The sequence below is a fragment of the Polypterus senegalus genome, chromosome 10 (assembly GCF_016835505.1).
Source record: "Polypterus senegalus isolate Bchr_013 chromosome 10, ASM1683550v1, whole genome shotgun sequence".
Taxonomy (NCBI): Eukaryota; Metazoa; Chordata; class Cladistia; order Polypteriformes; family Polypteridae; genus Polypterus; species Polypterus senegalus.
The window spans coordinates 87,652,404-87,666,649 of NC_053163.1; the positions used below are offsets into that span (position 1 = coordinate 87,652,404).

A 14,246-nucleotide genomic window follows, 5' to 3' on the forward strand; every position below is an offset into this window, starting at 1 on the left:
TTGTAACTTGGTTGTGTGACAACATATTTTAGCGCCAATTTCCAAAACTTTATTCAAACTAGGGGGCTTTGTCCCATGCTTGCTTTGCTCGCCAACCCCCGTGTCTTTTTTTCCGGATACACACTTTTAAGATTTTTTTTCTTTGAATTGTTGCTATTTCATTAGCTTCACTTTTATTTCAGAACTTCTGTAAAAACAATATTTGGACTCTTTGGAGTCCCAATATGCTGAATCTTTTAAATGAGGTCAGTGAGACACGTGTTTAATGACTTTGTACCATAATTCAGGATAGGTTTCTCTGTTTGGAATTTCAGCACAGACAAAGCGATCGATCTTCATCATCAGCAATTAATCATTTTTTTGGCAAAGTAACCAATAAATGCACGTGAGGTAAACCCCGTTTTTGAAATTCTCTGACTTAAACTTCAAAGCCTTACAATATTTACATACTTCTGACAAATCACCTATGTCCATATATTCGATCTCTATTCGCTTTTTCATTATTTCTCCTAGTAATAATTTCCATTTGTTTCAGCTACTACGATCTTTACTTTCTTTTTTTTACACTTTCCAATTTTCCTACTTTCATATTTTTTTACTTTCTCCACATGTGTATTGTGCCAACATTTTTTTTTTGAGCCTTTCGAATTCCACTGCTTTTATAATCTCTAACCTGCTCTGCATGTGTATAGCACCAATGTTTGTGAACGTCTTTATGAAGTTCTACTTTGTCTTTTACTCTGTCTTTTAATTCTGAGCCCAATTGGGTGCTTTGTTTCAATTTCACTTGTTCCGGGCTAATAATTACTTTTCTTATTTTCTTAATTTGCACCTAGATTATTCTTTTTCTTTTTTCCTCTTTTTTGTCTCCAACGCTTTTGAATCTCTTTTCTCTGTGATGTTTTCTTCTTTGCTTAGCCGTCTACATTTCATTTATAACGTATTGTCCTTATACGCTTTATAAATGCGCTGAGAGCCCTGGATCTGTGTGTAATTAAAGCCAAAACACGACTGAGTGTGTTGCTGCCCATGCTCTTATTTGGTTGTAAGTTGGGCGTGTCTTGCAAGAATCTCATGTTCTACGTCATCGCAAGACGGTCCTGGGTCAATCTCTTGGCACAATATCTCATGTTTAAAGTCCCCAAGAAATGCTCCGTTGCCAATCTCTTTCGTCTCGCAGGTCTTTCTTCCGTGATATTAATGTGAAGATCACATCTCGTATCCCTAGTGTTTCTCTCCAGGATTTTTTTTTATAATAGAGAGATAACTAAACTTGTAAAACAAGCAAACCACTTTGAATCATGTTTTGAAAAAGTCTCAGATTTTTATATGTCTTTCCTGACTTTTATGTGATTAATATTACTTCAATTAATGTCAGCATGTTATGTTAGGCTTCTGTTGCCTCTTGTGTGTTTGGCCTGCTAATTGTAAAGCTTTGTTAACACATTAGACAGTACAATTCCAGGAGTCATACTACTGAAGGTATTTACCTAAGAAACTAAAATAAAATGTCAAAATAAAAAGAAAATCCATTTGGATTCATTCATTTTCCTAAAGTGACTTTCTTTAGGATGTGAAAAAACTGGGAAAGAACAATGTGAACACAGGGAGAATGTGTAAACTACACACAGAGAATACTCAGAATTAGGTTACTTTAAAGATGTGAGTCCATGACATTAACCACTGCACTGCCCCTTATCTAGTTCTTCTTCTTCTTCTTCTTTCAGCTGCTCCCATTTAGAGGTCACCAAAGTGGATCATCCATCTCCATCTGTCCCTGTCTTTTACATCATTTTCTGCCACACCAACTGCCTTCATGTCCTCCCTCACCACATCAATAAACCTCCTCTTTGGCCTTCCTCTTTTCCTCTTGCCTGGCTGTTCCATCCTTAACATTTTTTTCCCAGTGTACCCTTCATCTCTCCACTGCACTAACCCTAATAAGCTTTATTAAAATAAAAAATACACCCAAAGACTATTTATCAATAGCCATGACAGACATTGTCACATGGAAGATGTAGGCAAAGGCATTACAAAAAACTTCCTCAGAAACACCCTAACCATAGTGCCCACTGTGTATCATCTTTTTCTTTACTCCATTAACTTTTAGTTCTTCCTAAGTAAATTTTAGGAAAAAGCCGAAGTTATATTTTCAATTAGTGCAGCATTTCTACAAGTAAACCCAAGTCTGGTAGCAATGGAAGAAACACAGAAAGGAACACCAGTGCCTTTGAGGATGCATTTGCAGGCTAGAATGAAGTAACACCATCAATTACCCAAACAATGCTGGAACAGTGCAAAGAAATCCAGATGAAATTAGATGCACAAGTTAACAACAAAAAGGAAGCAGTTTAGCATGGATATGAGCAATATGCCAAATAGTGAGAGTAACCTATTATGCTTCCAATATATACTATGGCTAGGTTGTAAGGTATAACTTTCTTTTCTCACAGTACTTAGTGCTAAATATCTACCAGCAGGGCATGTGCAGGCAATGCCATTTAAAACATACGCAGACATCAATTCAGTACGTATGTATGTAGAAATGACTGGGAGAACTGGCAGGACTCAGGATTAGAAGGCAGCATGGAAATGAGCCCATGAGCATTGAGGGGAGTAGCCATGCTTAGATTTTATACACAACAGTGTCACAAGTATATAAATAATGAGTTGCCCCCCTAAAAACCACTCAGCCATTTACTTTTCTAAGGCTAGAAGCATACAATTAATGAAAACAAGTGAAAGAGGATGGCATCATCTTTGCAGATGGTTACAGTCAGGTCAGCTAACAGCTGAGTGCAACCATGGTGCCAAAAGAGAAAGAGAATAACTTGAATTCTGCTTCTGTCAAGAAAAAAATATTCCCCAGACTGATGAATCATAATTCTGCCTGATTCATGTAAAATAGAAGACTAGGATAGGGTGAAAACATCACACAATCTGTTTTACTGTATGTCGGCCATGCAAGCTGGTTGTGGGAACTTTTATTTGGCACGTATTGTGTTCCATGATACAAGCAGATCAACATTTGAATGACACAGAGAAATCAGACATTTGTTGTAAATTAAGAAGCACTGGTAACCTTGTCTGTTTTTACAGGTACTGCCCCAGCACTGGACTCTAAAGATGTTCTCTTTTCAAATAACCATGCTTTGCAATTGGCCTTACTTGGGTGTCTATTTGATTCATTTTCCATTGTCATTTGCTTAGGGCACCATGAGAAGGGGACCACAACAGGGTATTTTCCCCCTGACTATAATGCCCTAAACTCTTTCACTGCCACACTTGATTTTAGATGCTTTTTATGTAGTTGTTCTTCTCTGTCACATTCAAATTTAACCTGCATTTAACAAAAAAAAAATTCTTGGCTTGGTGAGTAGTTAAAGTTTAAAAGTTAGATTTAAAAGTGTCATCAAATATCACATTTGTTTCCATCTCATGGCATAAGATTTTTGCTTCCACTGAGTGTAAACACAGCCGGATGGCTCTGGCTAGCATTTAACAGCTGATTTATGTAAGGGACTCTTAGCTTCTTTATTTTATTATTTATTCTACTGATTTTTCAAATAACTGAGTCAAGTTTTAATCTCTTATTTCACCTTCAGCACTTACTAACTCTAAATTTATTTTCAGCTAAGCAGTGGAAGGACTGAGAGGGTACCATTGCTGAGCAGGGCTTAGACCATCAATTGGACTGAATCCAACCTTATTATTAGGATATAATTAAGGGAGAAAATTCCACAGAAAACACGTGAATTAATCTGGAAAATGCAAAAGAGAGAAAAAAAACTGAAAACTATAAAAAATATGAATACTTGTAAACTTCTTAGAATATAAATCCCACAGTACTAATCTTTCCTAAATGCAGAATAAGAGAAAAAAAGAAGACCAGCTAATTCAACAATGACATGATGTAGAGATAGATAGATAGATAGATAGATAGATAGATAGATAGATAGATAGATAGATACTTTATTAATCCCAAGAGGAAATTCACATTATCCAGCAGCAGTATACTGATACAAAAAAAAAGGTACAATGACTGACTAATTTTGAAAATGCTTAATGCCCCCCAAATCTACACTTGGAAACCACAGGCTTATTATAATTAAACCATTCTCACATTTTCACACTTACTGACTCTCAGACTCATTTTATCTCAGCAAGGTTGGTATTAATAGATTGTGAAGTTAGTTATGTTCTAACATCAGGGTCCAATACTAAAAGCACTTATAATTAATAGGGTTATCAACAAATTACTATGTTTGAGAAAATCTGTCTCATTTTTAACAATAATTCATTAATAGAAAAGTTAAATATAATATAACTGTGTCTGAATTAATCAGTGTCTGATCAGAATTTACTGAATTTGCTAACTTTAGTTGTCCAGAAGTTCTAGTTTTCAACCTGCTAATTTATCAATTGAAATATATTACACGAAGGACTTCATTACACTGGAATTGGTCCAAGACTGGTTCCTTTCTTGTGCCTTATGTGGTTTAGATAGACTTCTACCCATCTACCCTGAACTGGATTATGTAGTTTTGATAATTGGTGGAGAGCTGGATAGATTTATCTATGCCTCAAAAGCTGAGCAAATCTCTCAAAATGCCTCCTCCATGTAGCATCATAAGTAGAGATCAACTACATTGCCTTCACTTTTCTTAGAAATGCAAGTGGATACAGGAAAAAAGGAAACAAACAAATAAACAATCCACATCAGAAATCTCACTGTTTGACCTAGTCTGAATTACTGCAATACACGGTAACAAGAAATGCAGCAGGAAATAGTTTCATGGCATGGAGGCCACATGAAAAACCTACTGTTCTTGTATTAATACTAGCAAAGATCCAATAGACTACCAGATGAGTCACAGCAGGATTACCTTAATAACAGCGATCACTCACACAGCGTTGTGTAAGATTTATAGTTGGACACTTGTAATTATATGGCTTATAAGTCTGGTCAGCCTCATGTAGGGACAGTAGGTTTTTTGAAAAACAGTTTTATACAAATGGTTTTTACCATCACAGACAATAAAATGAGGGCAGAAACTATTCACAGTTCTTCTGAAAAAATAAAAAACTTCATCCTTCTTCGAAACACAAAATGGGGAACCTTACATATCGTAGTTGAAGGAACAGCTTTTTAAGATGTAATGCAACATTGTGAAGAAATATAGCCTTGAGTAGAAATATCAGCACTGTTAATATTTTACAGAGATGTAATGCACAACGGGTGATAGCATCCATTCATCCATTTTCTGTGCAAACACTGACTAATTCAAAGCAATGGGCCTGATCCTTATGTAAGTAACAATGGTCAGGAACCACTTAAGCTCAGACTTGTCTAATGTAGAACAACTAGCTAAAGTTACAGTATACTGTATATGCTTCTTTGGGATGTTGAAGCACAAACAAGGGTATTTAGAGAAAAACCTACACAAACAAGGGAGAAACATGAACATTTCACGCAGGCAGTGATTGGGCTGGGATTCAAACTACTCGGCATACCGGAAATGTGTCACAAACAGGTGATAATTGTTAAAGGCCACCTTCTTCTGTGTACCCTTATGTGTATATTAATATTGGCAGATGACTCAATCATACATCTATTAATATATTTCACTAATAGCTTTTTACATTAAAGAGTCTAGGAGAAGCAGTCGTGGTCCCAACAACTTCAAAAACAAGATGGGAACAAACCCTTTATGGGCTGCCAGCTTATTGTTGGGCATAATCATCATAATCATATTGACACTGACACTGCACCAGTTTACTACCTCAAAGTTCTTATGGGAAATGAAACATACAATAAACAACATGAAATTTCTAAATCTCTTCAATTCAGGGTTGCTTATGGCTTGACCACAAAAATATATTTAAAATATACTTTTTACCATGTCTACAAAATGATTACGTATGAATTTGAAACAATGTTTGTTTTTTATTATGCCAAATTGTTTACCGCCATTTATGTGTTTGTAAGGAAACAAAGTACAATGCTGTATGCATAGCATATGTTACCCTAATATACAAGTTAGGTATTGACAATTTTTGCATTATTGCTTTATGGTTTTGTAATTCAGCTGGTCATGAGAACTACAGAAAACTTAACTTTATACACTATTGTACACAAAGCTAAACATCAAAAGTAAAGTATATTGATGAAGCAAGCGTATGTGGAAGAAATTCAGTGTCGCAACATAGTGAAAGTCATTTAAGAATTCCAGTTTTACCTTGTATTTGACAAATAGTAAATTTTTAAATCTTGTTTCGTAGCCAAATAAAATTTAGGTTTTGTCAACAAAATGGAGTTCCATTGTCTTGTACCCTGAAGTGAAGGGTTAATAATCTGAAGTTGTGCAGTCAGAATTGGAAATTCACAAGTCTTCCTGCAGCTTGATGTCTCTGTGGGGTCACGTCATAACGTCAATGAGTGGAAAGCAATTCAATCGGCAGCGATTTAAAGAAGTCAGTCAATCAAAGCACGGCTGACGAAGATGAAAATAAAAAGAATTTCTATTTCTCTTAATAACACCAAACTGAAATTGGACATAACACAGTTTCATTTTCATTTGGGGATAAAAATGAAAAAATAATTTCAATGCATGTCAGGTTTATTAAACAATTAAACAATGTTAAGACAGTGCATGCAGACCTTAGGTTTTATTAACAGCCTATTCAATAACATAGGAAAGTGAGAGGATCTGAATTAATTAGAAAAACGTATGACATTTATCAGACAAACATTGTGCATGGAAAGATGCAGAGACTTATTCCACTGTCTCAAAGAAAAGCAAAATATGTATGTTTAATGTAAACAAATATAAAAAATTTAAATATGTTCATGATAGATAGAAGACTTACTGCCCTGTAACTCCAAACCTGAAGAAATGTGCATGAACGTGAATTAAGGTGATGCAATATTTTCATTTGGCACATATGTCCATAATGACAAAACATGAATGAAGTCACTAATTCAACTCTGCCTAACTAATAAGTATGAGATCTAAGAGAAGTACATGTAAAAGCACAGCAATAAATAATAATGTGAACCTACAGCCATTTTCATGCTTGCATAATTACTACGCCAAGACAGTCACATCCAGGTTTCAACAATGCCCACCCCTCACCCTCACTGCTGGATGTCTACATGTTAATTTAAACATTATACCCATATGTCTTCTCTGGATGACATCCCCTGCCTGAAAGCACTGCCCCACCCCCACACCATTAAATTAAATTCTGAACATGCGCATGCACACATGCCCAGCTATCAAGGGAATGTTGGTTTGGGCCTTTTTAAAGTGCCTATTCCTTTTATTGTACTGCAGTACATTTGTAGAAAGAAAGAAAGAAAGAAAGAAAGAAAGAAAGAAAGAAAGAAAGAAAGAAAGAAAGATGTGCTTGTGCACACTTTTTCTGTATATTATATTAATTATGTAGCTAGGTGAGCTTTCTAAATGAATACCTCACTCTCACACCCTTATTTTATTTACTGTTTGACTCTGGTAAGCATGGCTTTCTAAGCTGGAGAGATCTGTAAAAACTGAACACCAGGATAGCAAATTCTAATCACAAGCCCACGATAGCAGGATTCAGTTGCTCGGTTGCTCAAATGATCTAAAAGCATGATGCGGCTTGAAATTGTACTTTATTTTGGCAAATGCAAACCTCGACATTTTATCTTGATGTATCTAAGTATCTCCAGGCAATGCCACGTCAATCTCTTTTCTCTGCACTCAACCGCATCCACCTGAGAGTACAACTCTCTTTTAAGAACATTCATAAGTTGGACTGACATGAAGTATTTTTGCCAATAGCAAGGCCCTGCATGGTACAACAAACCTGTTGCTACTTGATACATTCGCAAATTGTCATTCTGAAGCTTCTCAGTTGGACTTCTAAGTGCTCCATAACAAACTTACATTAAGAACTGTCCAGAATGTGCTACTAAAAGTGAATGCTACTGTAGTCTGTGGAAATTATGACAAAATATCTGGGTAAAAACTAATAAAAATGTTCATTAAAGAAAAACACCTTTTTTTTGTAATGAATTTTCATGAAGTCAACAAATATGGGGAATATCCCTTGTGCACATTACTATATCGAACTTTGTACAGGATCACCGAAAAAGATATCCAGAATTTCCAAAATATTCTGTTTCTCTATACAGAAGAGAACGTTTTAATTTAAAAGAGATGTAACATTTTAAATCTTAAGGGGTTTTCAGTCAATATACTGTACAGTGCATCTGTCTGTCAAGCCATTTTGTAAACCTGGCTTTATTAATGCTTAGTTAACGGGTGTTGAAGTTCATCCTTGGAAAAGTGAGTGCAGGTCAGAATCCCTCCCTGGTGAGGCACTGTTTGATTATGGTGCAAACCCATACACCTATCTTCACTCACTCATATCAGTACAGTATTCAGTCATCAAGCATCTCAGTATTTAAAATGTGGAAGAAAATGAGACTTTCTAATAGGAGACTCCAGTAGATATAGGTAGAACATGGTAACTTCAAAAAGATAATGATCTGACCAGCGTTCAAAACAACAACAACAACAACAACAGCTTATCTCTTGTATAGCCCAAAACAATACAAGGAATGCTTCAATGGGCTTTAATAGGCCCAGTTTGTTTGGCAGCCACCCAGCCTTGACTCCCTAAGAAAATAAGAGAAAACCATAACTCCAGAACTGGGCTGAAATTCTGTATAAACATATACAGTACTGAATATAAGTATTCATGTAAACAACATCTTTTTTTTATAAAATTAAATTAAGTCATTTTTTTTATATTTTAGTCATCTATTTAGTCATCATGATATTTTAATCTTCTATTGGTAAATACTGTATTTTGCCAATTGGGAGACTGAGATTTATATGAATGGTGAACCCCAATATTACTTAATATTGCATTTGACAGAAGTGTTGCCCTTCCCTCTGTGTTCTGTAGCAAAAATTATAAATGGGTCTGTTCCTTCATATATTGTTGAACTTCTTATTTCATATTTACCATCCAGGGCTATCAGGACCTCAGATCATTTATTATTATGTATTCCATGGATATGTCTGAAGCTTATGGGTAGCTGTCCTTTTGTAGCAGTGGCCCCAAGGCTGTGGAACACTTTGCCATATGAAATAAAAGCTTCTTCCTCAAATAATACTTTAAAAACTCAATTAAAATCAATTTTTCCCTGTCATTAAGTTGATAGTAAAGGGTTTATTGTTAAAATTTGTTAAGAGTTATATGTATTAGTTTTTATATTTTTATTAGCTTTGAGCTTCTGGGAATTGCATTTTTTGTTTTTTGGTTTTTATCATAAAGTGTTTTGGTCAACTTGTAGTTGTGTTAAATGTGCTATATCAATTGACATGACTTGACTGGGACTGACTGGAAGCAAAAGAAAAAGTATATATATATATATATATTTTTTTTTTTTTAAAGTGTAAGTGTACAAATATTTAATTTTAGCAAAAGTCTTTAAGAGTCGGTTTGTTAATGAGTGTACCCTACAATGAATTGGCTCACCATGCTGGGTTGACCTCTACCTGGCACAAAATGCTGCAGGATACGTTTGGGCTCCCATGCTACTGAAATGGATAGGGTGCAATAATGGATGGTCTGATGATCTGTTCAGTATTAGTCTACAAGTATTAGTTGTGTCGTATACAAGATGATGTTTTTATACTCCAGAACTCTACACTTCACTGCTTCTGGTCTGTAAATAAAATTAGTTCATGACATGATTGAAATAATGGGTTGGCAATTAGCACTGTTGCCTCACTTGCGAAACAAACTAGATTCATTTCATTGCATATCATGTTTTCACTTGCCCCCATCTTTGTGTGTGTTTTCTCCCAAGCACTCCTGTTGTCCTCCACATTCCAAACATACAGTATGTGTATTAAGGACCAGGAGAATTGGCATGTCACAAGTAATTGTACATGTGTTTACAAGAGTGTTGGAATATGTGCATGAGTATGACATGCTATCGAACAGTGTGTGCATGTGTGTGTGTGTGTGAGTGTGACCTGTAAGGGATTCTCGTGCCATCCAGGGCACAGTCCTAACTAGTGACTGATTCTACTATGATAAGCTCCAGCACCCCATGACCTTGTATGTAGTCATCCAGAAAAAATGGCTGCTATAAACTGCTTTACCAACTACATTTAAGTGCATTGGCCACTTCACACAACCTGAAGTGCAGGTAATTAATTAGAGTTCTATACATAAAACACAATGCACTTGACTTCTTTCAACGCAATAATGTTTTTATGTTTTCTTTTTAGGTATGGAAAGGAAAAATTACATTAAACCTCAAGCACAATAAGAGAATAACAATGAACCTAATTTTCAGCATTTTTTATAACTGAGGTCAGTGGACATTTCTTGCTCAGCAGTGTTATCTCCATACAGGAAAGGGTTAGTTGTTCTCTCTGCTCCTAATGCTGCTGCTTTGCTTATATAACATTCTTGCATACCTCACTTCCTGTCTTTGGAGAAAAGAAATCCATTTATAAAATATATCACCTCAGCTACCTCCAGTAGGATAAACCTTTTCTTAAAGCCTATTATTTGACAAATGGAAAGACTTCTGCCAAATTACTTTGTTAAAAATAAGCTTCTTTATGACCTCAGAATTTGATTTCTTTCCCCCCACTTATAGATTCAAGCAAAAAACCCTCACACTGATTGTGACGTGACTTTAGTAAAATAAGAAATTTAACACAGCACCATCCATCTTGAATACAGCTACTTATTACTTTAGATTCTGCAAAATGTATAATTAAATCCACATATCTTTATATAATACAATTTATATTTGCCAAGAGAAAGAAAAAAAAAAACAATGAGCAATATTAGAAAATATAATTTGTAACCATCTATTTTCTTCTGCATCTGTGCTAGGTACATAAAATGCAGGATTGTTTTTGTACAACATTTATTAATCAAACAGAGGCCTTCACCTAGCAGTCATTAATGAACAGAGGTGATCAATTAATCAATCTGCATTTTATCTAACATCCTTCATGGTGAGCCTCATAACAAGGTGTCTTACACGGCAATTCATGTTACAGTCCAACATGACCAAATCAAAGGCATGAATTGTATAGTGGCAGATACAAAAAGACAAAAAGCGTATTAATAATAATCATTGTCATTATCATCTTGAAAATATAATTTTCAGTAGGAAATAACAAAATAGGAAATGCCAGCTTCTCATAATTCTTTGCACATCACTTGGTGGTGCAGTAGCTAGCAATGCTGCTTCAAATCTACTTGAATTGGTGGCTTTATATCAGCCCGAGTGAGTGAGTGTAGCTGTTTGCATGAATGTGCCCTGTGACTGACTAATTCCACACCAAGGATTTACTCCTGCCATGTACCTGATGCTGCTGAGATAGACTCACTCCTTCTGGGATCTTTAGATATAACAAGCAGATGCAGAAAATGGATGGACACATAATAATTAAGTGGATGTTCTTCCAGAAGTAATTTCTTTCTTTTTGAAAGCCTTCAATATTATGTTAGAGTATGTGAAGAGCACTATTCTAAAGAGATACAGCTTCAATAATAAAAGATCTTATCTTTTTTGGTAGTTGTAACAAATGACAGACAAAAAGTTTTTCAGAAGTTATTACAGCAAAGTAATACAATTATAATACATAAAAATGAACTCAACTTTGTTGTACTTTTTCCCTGATGAGTTTTTTTCATATGTTTAGTCAACTCTGGACTGTAATAAATGCTCAAAGCTGCATGGATGGCTCTTTAAGCAAATCTGGCAATCCCTTTTGCTTTTCAATTTCCCCGGGTGATTAATATATGTGTTATACAAGTGACGTATACTTCCAAAAAGAATTTCATAGACAAATGTGGGTAATTACTTGCTGTAGAGGGATGTTATATATCCATCTCTTTGTGAAACACATTATTTGTAAGCCTTACAGTAAATTATGTAAAATGAATTGCATCAGTTTTCTTGATTCTATGGTAATGCCGAAGAAATGGTCCTTGAGATACTGTATCGATATCTGCCGCCTCCATTTTCCTTATATACTTTTCCCTTACACCCAACTACATGTGAACCACGTCTCTTCATTTCTAAATTCTAAGTCCCCTCTCTAAATATGGGTTCAGTTCCTGCATTACATAGACATAGCTTCTCTGCTAGGCAAAAGGACAGAGTCATTCAGACCCAAAGAAAGAGAAAAAGAGAACTAATATGGACTCCTGCAAGGAATACACACTTTCCATCCCATTTAGAAAATCAACTGGCCACTCAGCGTTTCATGATGGATGGCACAGAAGGAGTTAACATTTTGTTCCCTAGGCGATTTATACACCAATATCCATTTTAGAAGGCAAGGAAACAGCAATAAACAGATCTTAAAACCAACAGATATGGAGAGATTTTAATCTACATATCCTTTTGGATGTTAGTTACTAATTAGACATTTTTCAATATAAAATCATCAAGCGCACCCACTGAAAAAAATATGGACAATTATTTTTTATTTTTTGATGCTTTTTCAGAAATGCAAATACACCTACTATATCAGAAGGTGTAAGTATTCCTGATATAAAAATGAGATACGCACTAAGATAAACAATTAACATCTAAGAACACTCTCTCTCTCTCTCTCTCTCTTTTTCTTGCACTCACATCAAAAAAAATCTGCTCCATTGTATAAAGCACAAATTGATTTGCATGCTCGGTTTTGTCTTATGCTCACTTAATGTCTCATATTTGAAGAGATATTCATTTTTACGTTATATATTTTGCAGGTATCTGCCAAATCTTAGATAAATATTGTGCATAAAAGCATGTCTAAATTATTTTTAAATAATGTATGGATGAGTATGCGTGTGTGTGCGTGTGTGGATGCATGTGAGTACATGTGTGGGTGGGTGGATATTAGATGTTTCACAGTACATCAAACAGGTCAATAAATATATGGCTTTAACAATAAACACAAATTAAAAAGACATCTAATAATTACAAACAAAAGGTAAAAAAGGATTTTAGACATTTCTGTTTTTCCTTATATTACCTAATCAAGGATTATAATTTTTGTCAACAGACAAGCAAATATACACATGGACCAATTAAAACTGACATGCAAATATTCACAAATACAAAAATACCAACATAAAAAATTGGCAACTCAGCACCTAATGCACCCTTTATACTTCAATGCAAATATTACCTGATCATACCAGTCACGATTAGAGCAAGTACACTCTGGCCACCATCCACCTTGTCCACCAGAACTGTTGCCATTCACCTTGGGACCGCCCTTGGACTGGCCTTTTGGGTTGGGGCACCCAGAACCCCCAGAAGACATCATCTTGCCCTTACTCCTGCCAGCAGTTCCTCCGCTGCCCACACCTCCTCCACTACTGGCTGAGGGGGGTAAGGTTTGGCCACCACCAAAACCAGAGGGGTACCCAAAAGGGTCAGGTTGCCAGTCTCCATAAGATGGGGGGTCCATTCTACGAAGGGCTGCCATGCGAGTCACCTCATAGCATTCCGGGCACTTACAGCAATGGTGGTGTTTGTGCATGCTGGCTGGATGTGTGAATCCTCCTGTGTGTCAGATTGTTCACGAAATGTTCCACAAAAATGGACCAAAAATAATTGCAAGAATAAAAAATAACACCCGTTTGTAGATCTTTTCCTCTTTTACATGTTCTCTCCAAAGGAAGATGAAATAACCACAGAGGGAGGAAGGAAAAATAGTCTTCTTCGTTACGTATTGATTAGAAAAAGAATTACTTTGTACAGCTCACACAATCAGAGACCTGCCCTGATTGATATGGTAAAGAAAATCTTCTCTTGCCACGCCACGATCACAGTGTTCACAGAAATATAGACTATGTATATTTATATATATATATATAGAGCTCCATGTATTTAAATACATATATAAATATAGCTGTATAAAATGTCTCTCTCTCTTTTTTCGGATCAAACCTTCATTGTGCACACCTTTCCTTTCCTCATTTGTTTTGTCTTGCCTTGATGGTAACTGGAATTGTCTCACCCTCTTTCCTGGTATCTTTCTTTATCTCTTTCCCTCTCTCCCTTTTTTTCCAGCCTACAGAGAGAACAGCTTCTCCGGATTGCTGCTCAGCCTGCCTGCCCTACTTGCTGATTATACAGAAGGATGCAAGCCAGAGAGAGAGAGGGAGAGAGAGAGAGAGCAAGCGCAGCATCCCTCCAGCACCTCAGCCCT

At 35.8% G+C, this 14,246-nt stretch overlaps 1 protein-coding gene across 4 annotated transcripts in view; it reads right to left on the minus strand.

Annotated features, from left to right (window-relative positions):
* Positions 1–14,246, minus strand: part of dlg3 (discs, large homolog 3 (Drosophila)) — a 360,488-nt gene that overhangs the window by 240,006 nt on the left and 106,236 nt on the right. Inside the window, exon 1 of one of the 4 annotated variants that reach the window (XM_039766117.1) lies at positions 13,218–14,148. The exons of 2 other annotated variants lie outside the window; for them this stretch is intronic. In XM_039766117.1, the coding sequence (XP_039622051.1) occupies positions 13,218–13,574 (357 nt within the window). In that variant the 5' untranslated portion in view covers positions 13,575–14,148. Of the gene's footprint in view, positions 1–13,217; positions 14,149–14,246 lie in introns of those variants that run through there. One more of the 4 variants, XM_039766119.1, reaches the window with a different exon arrangement.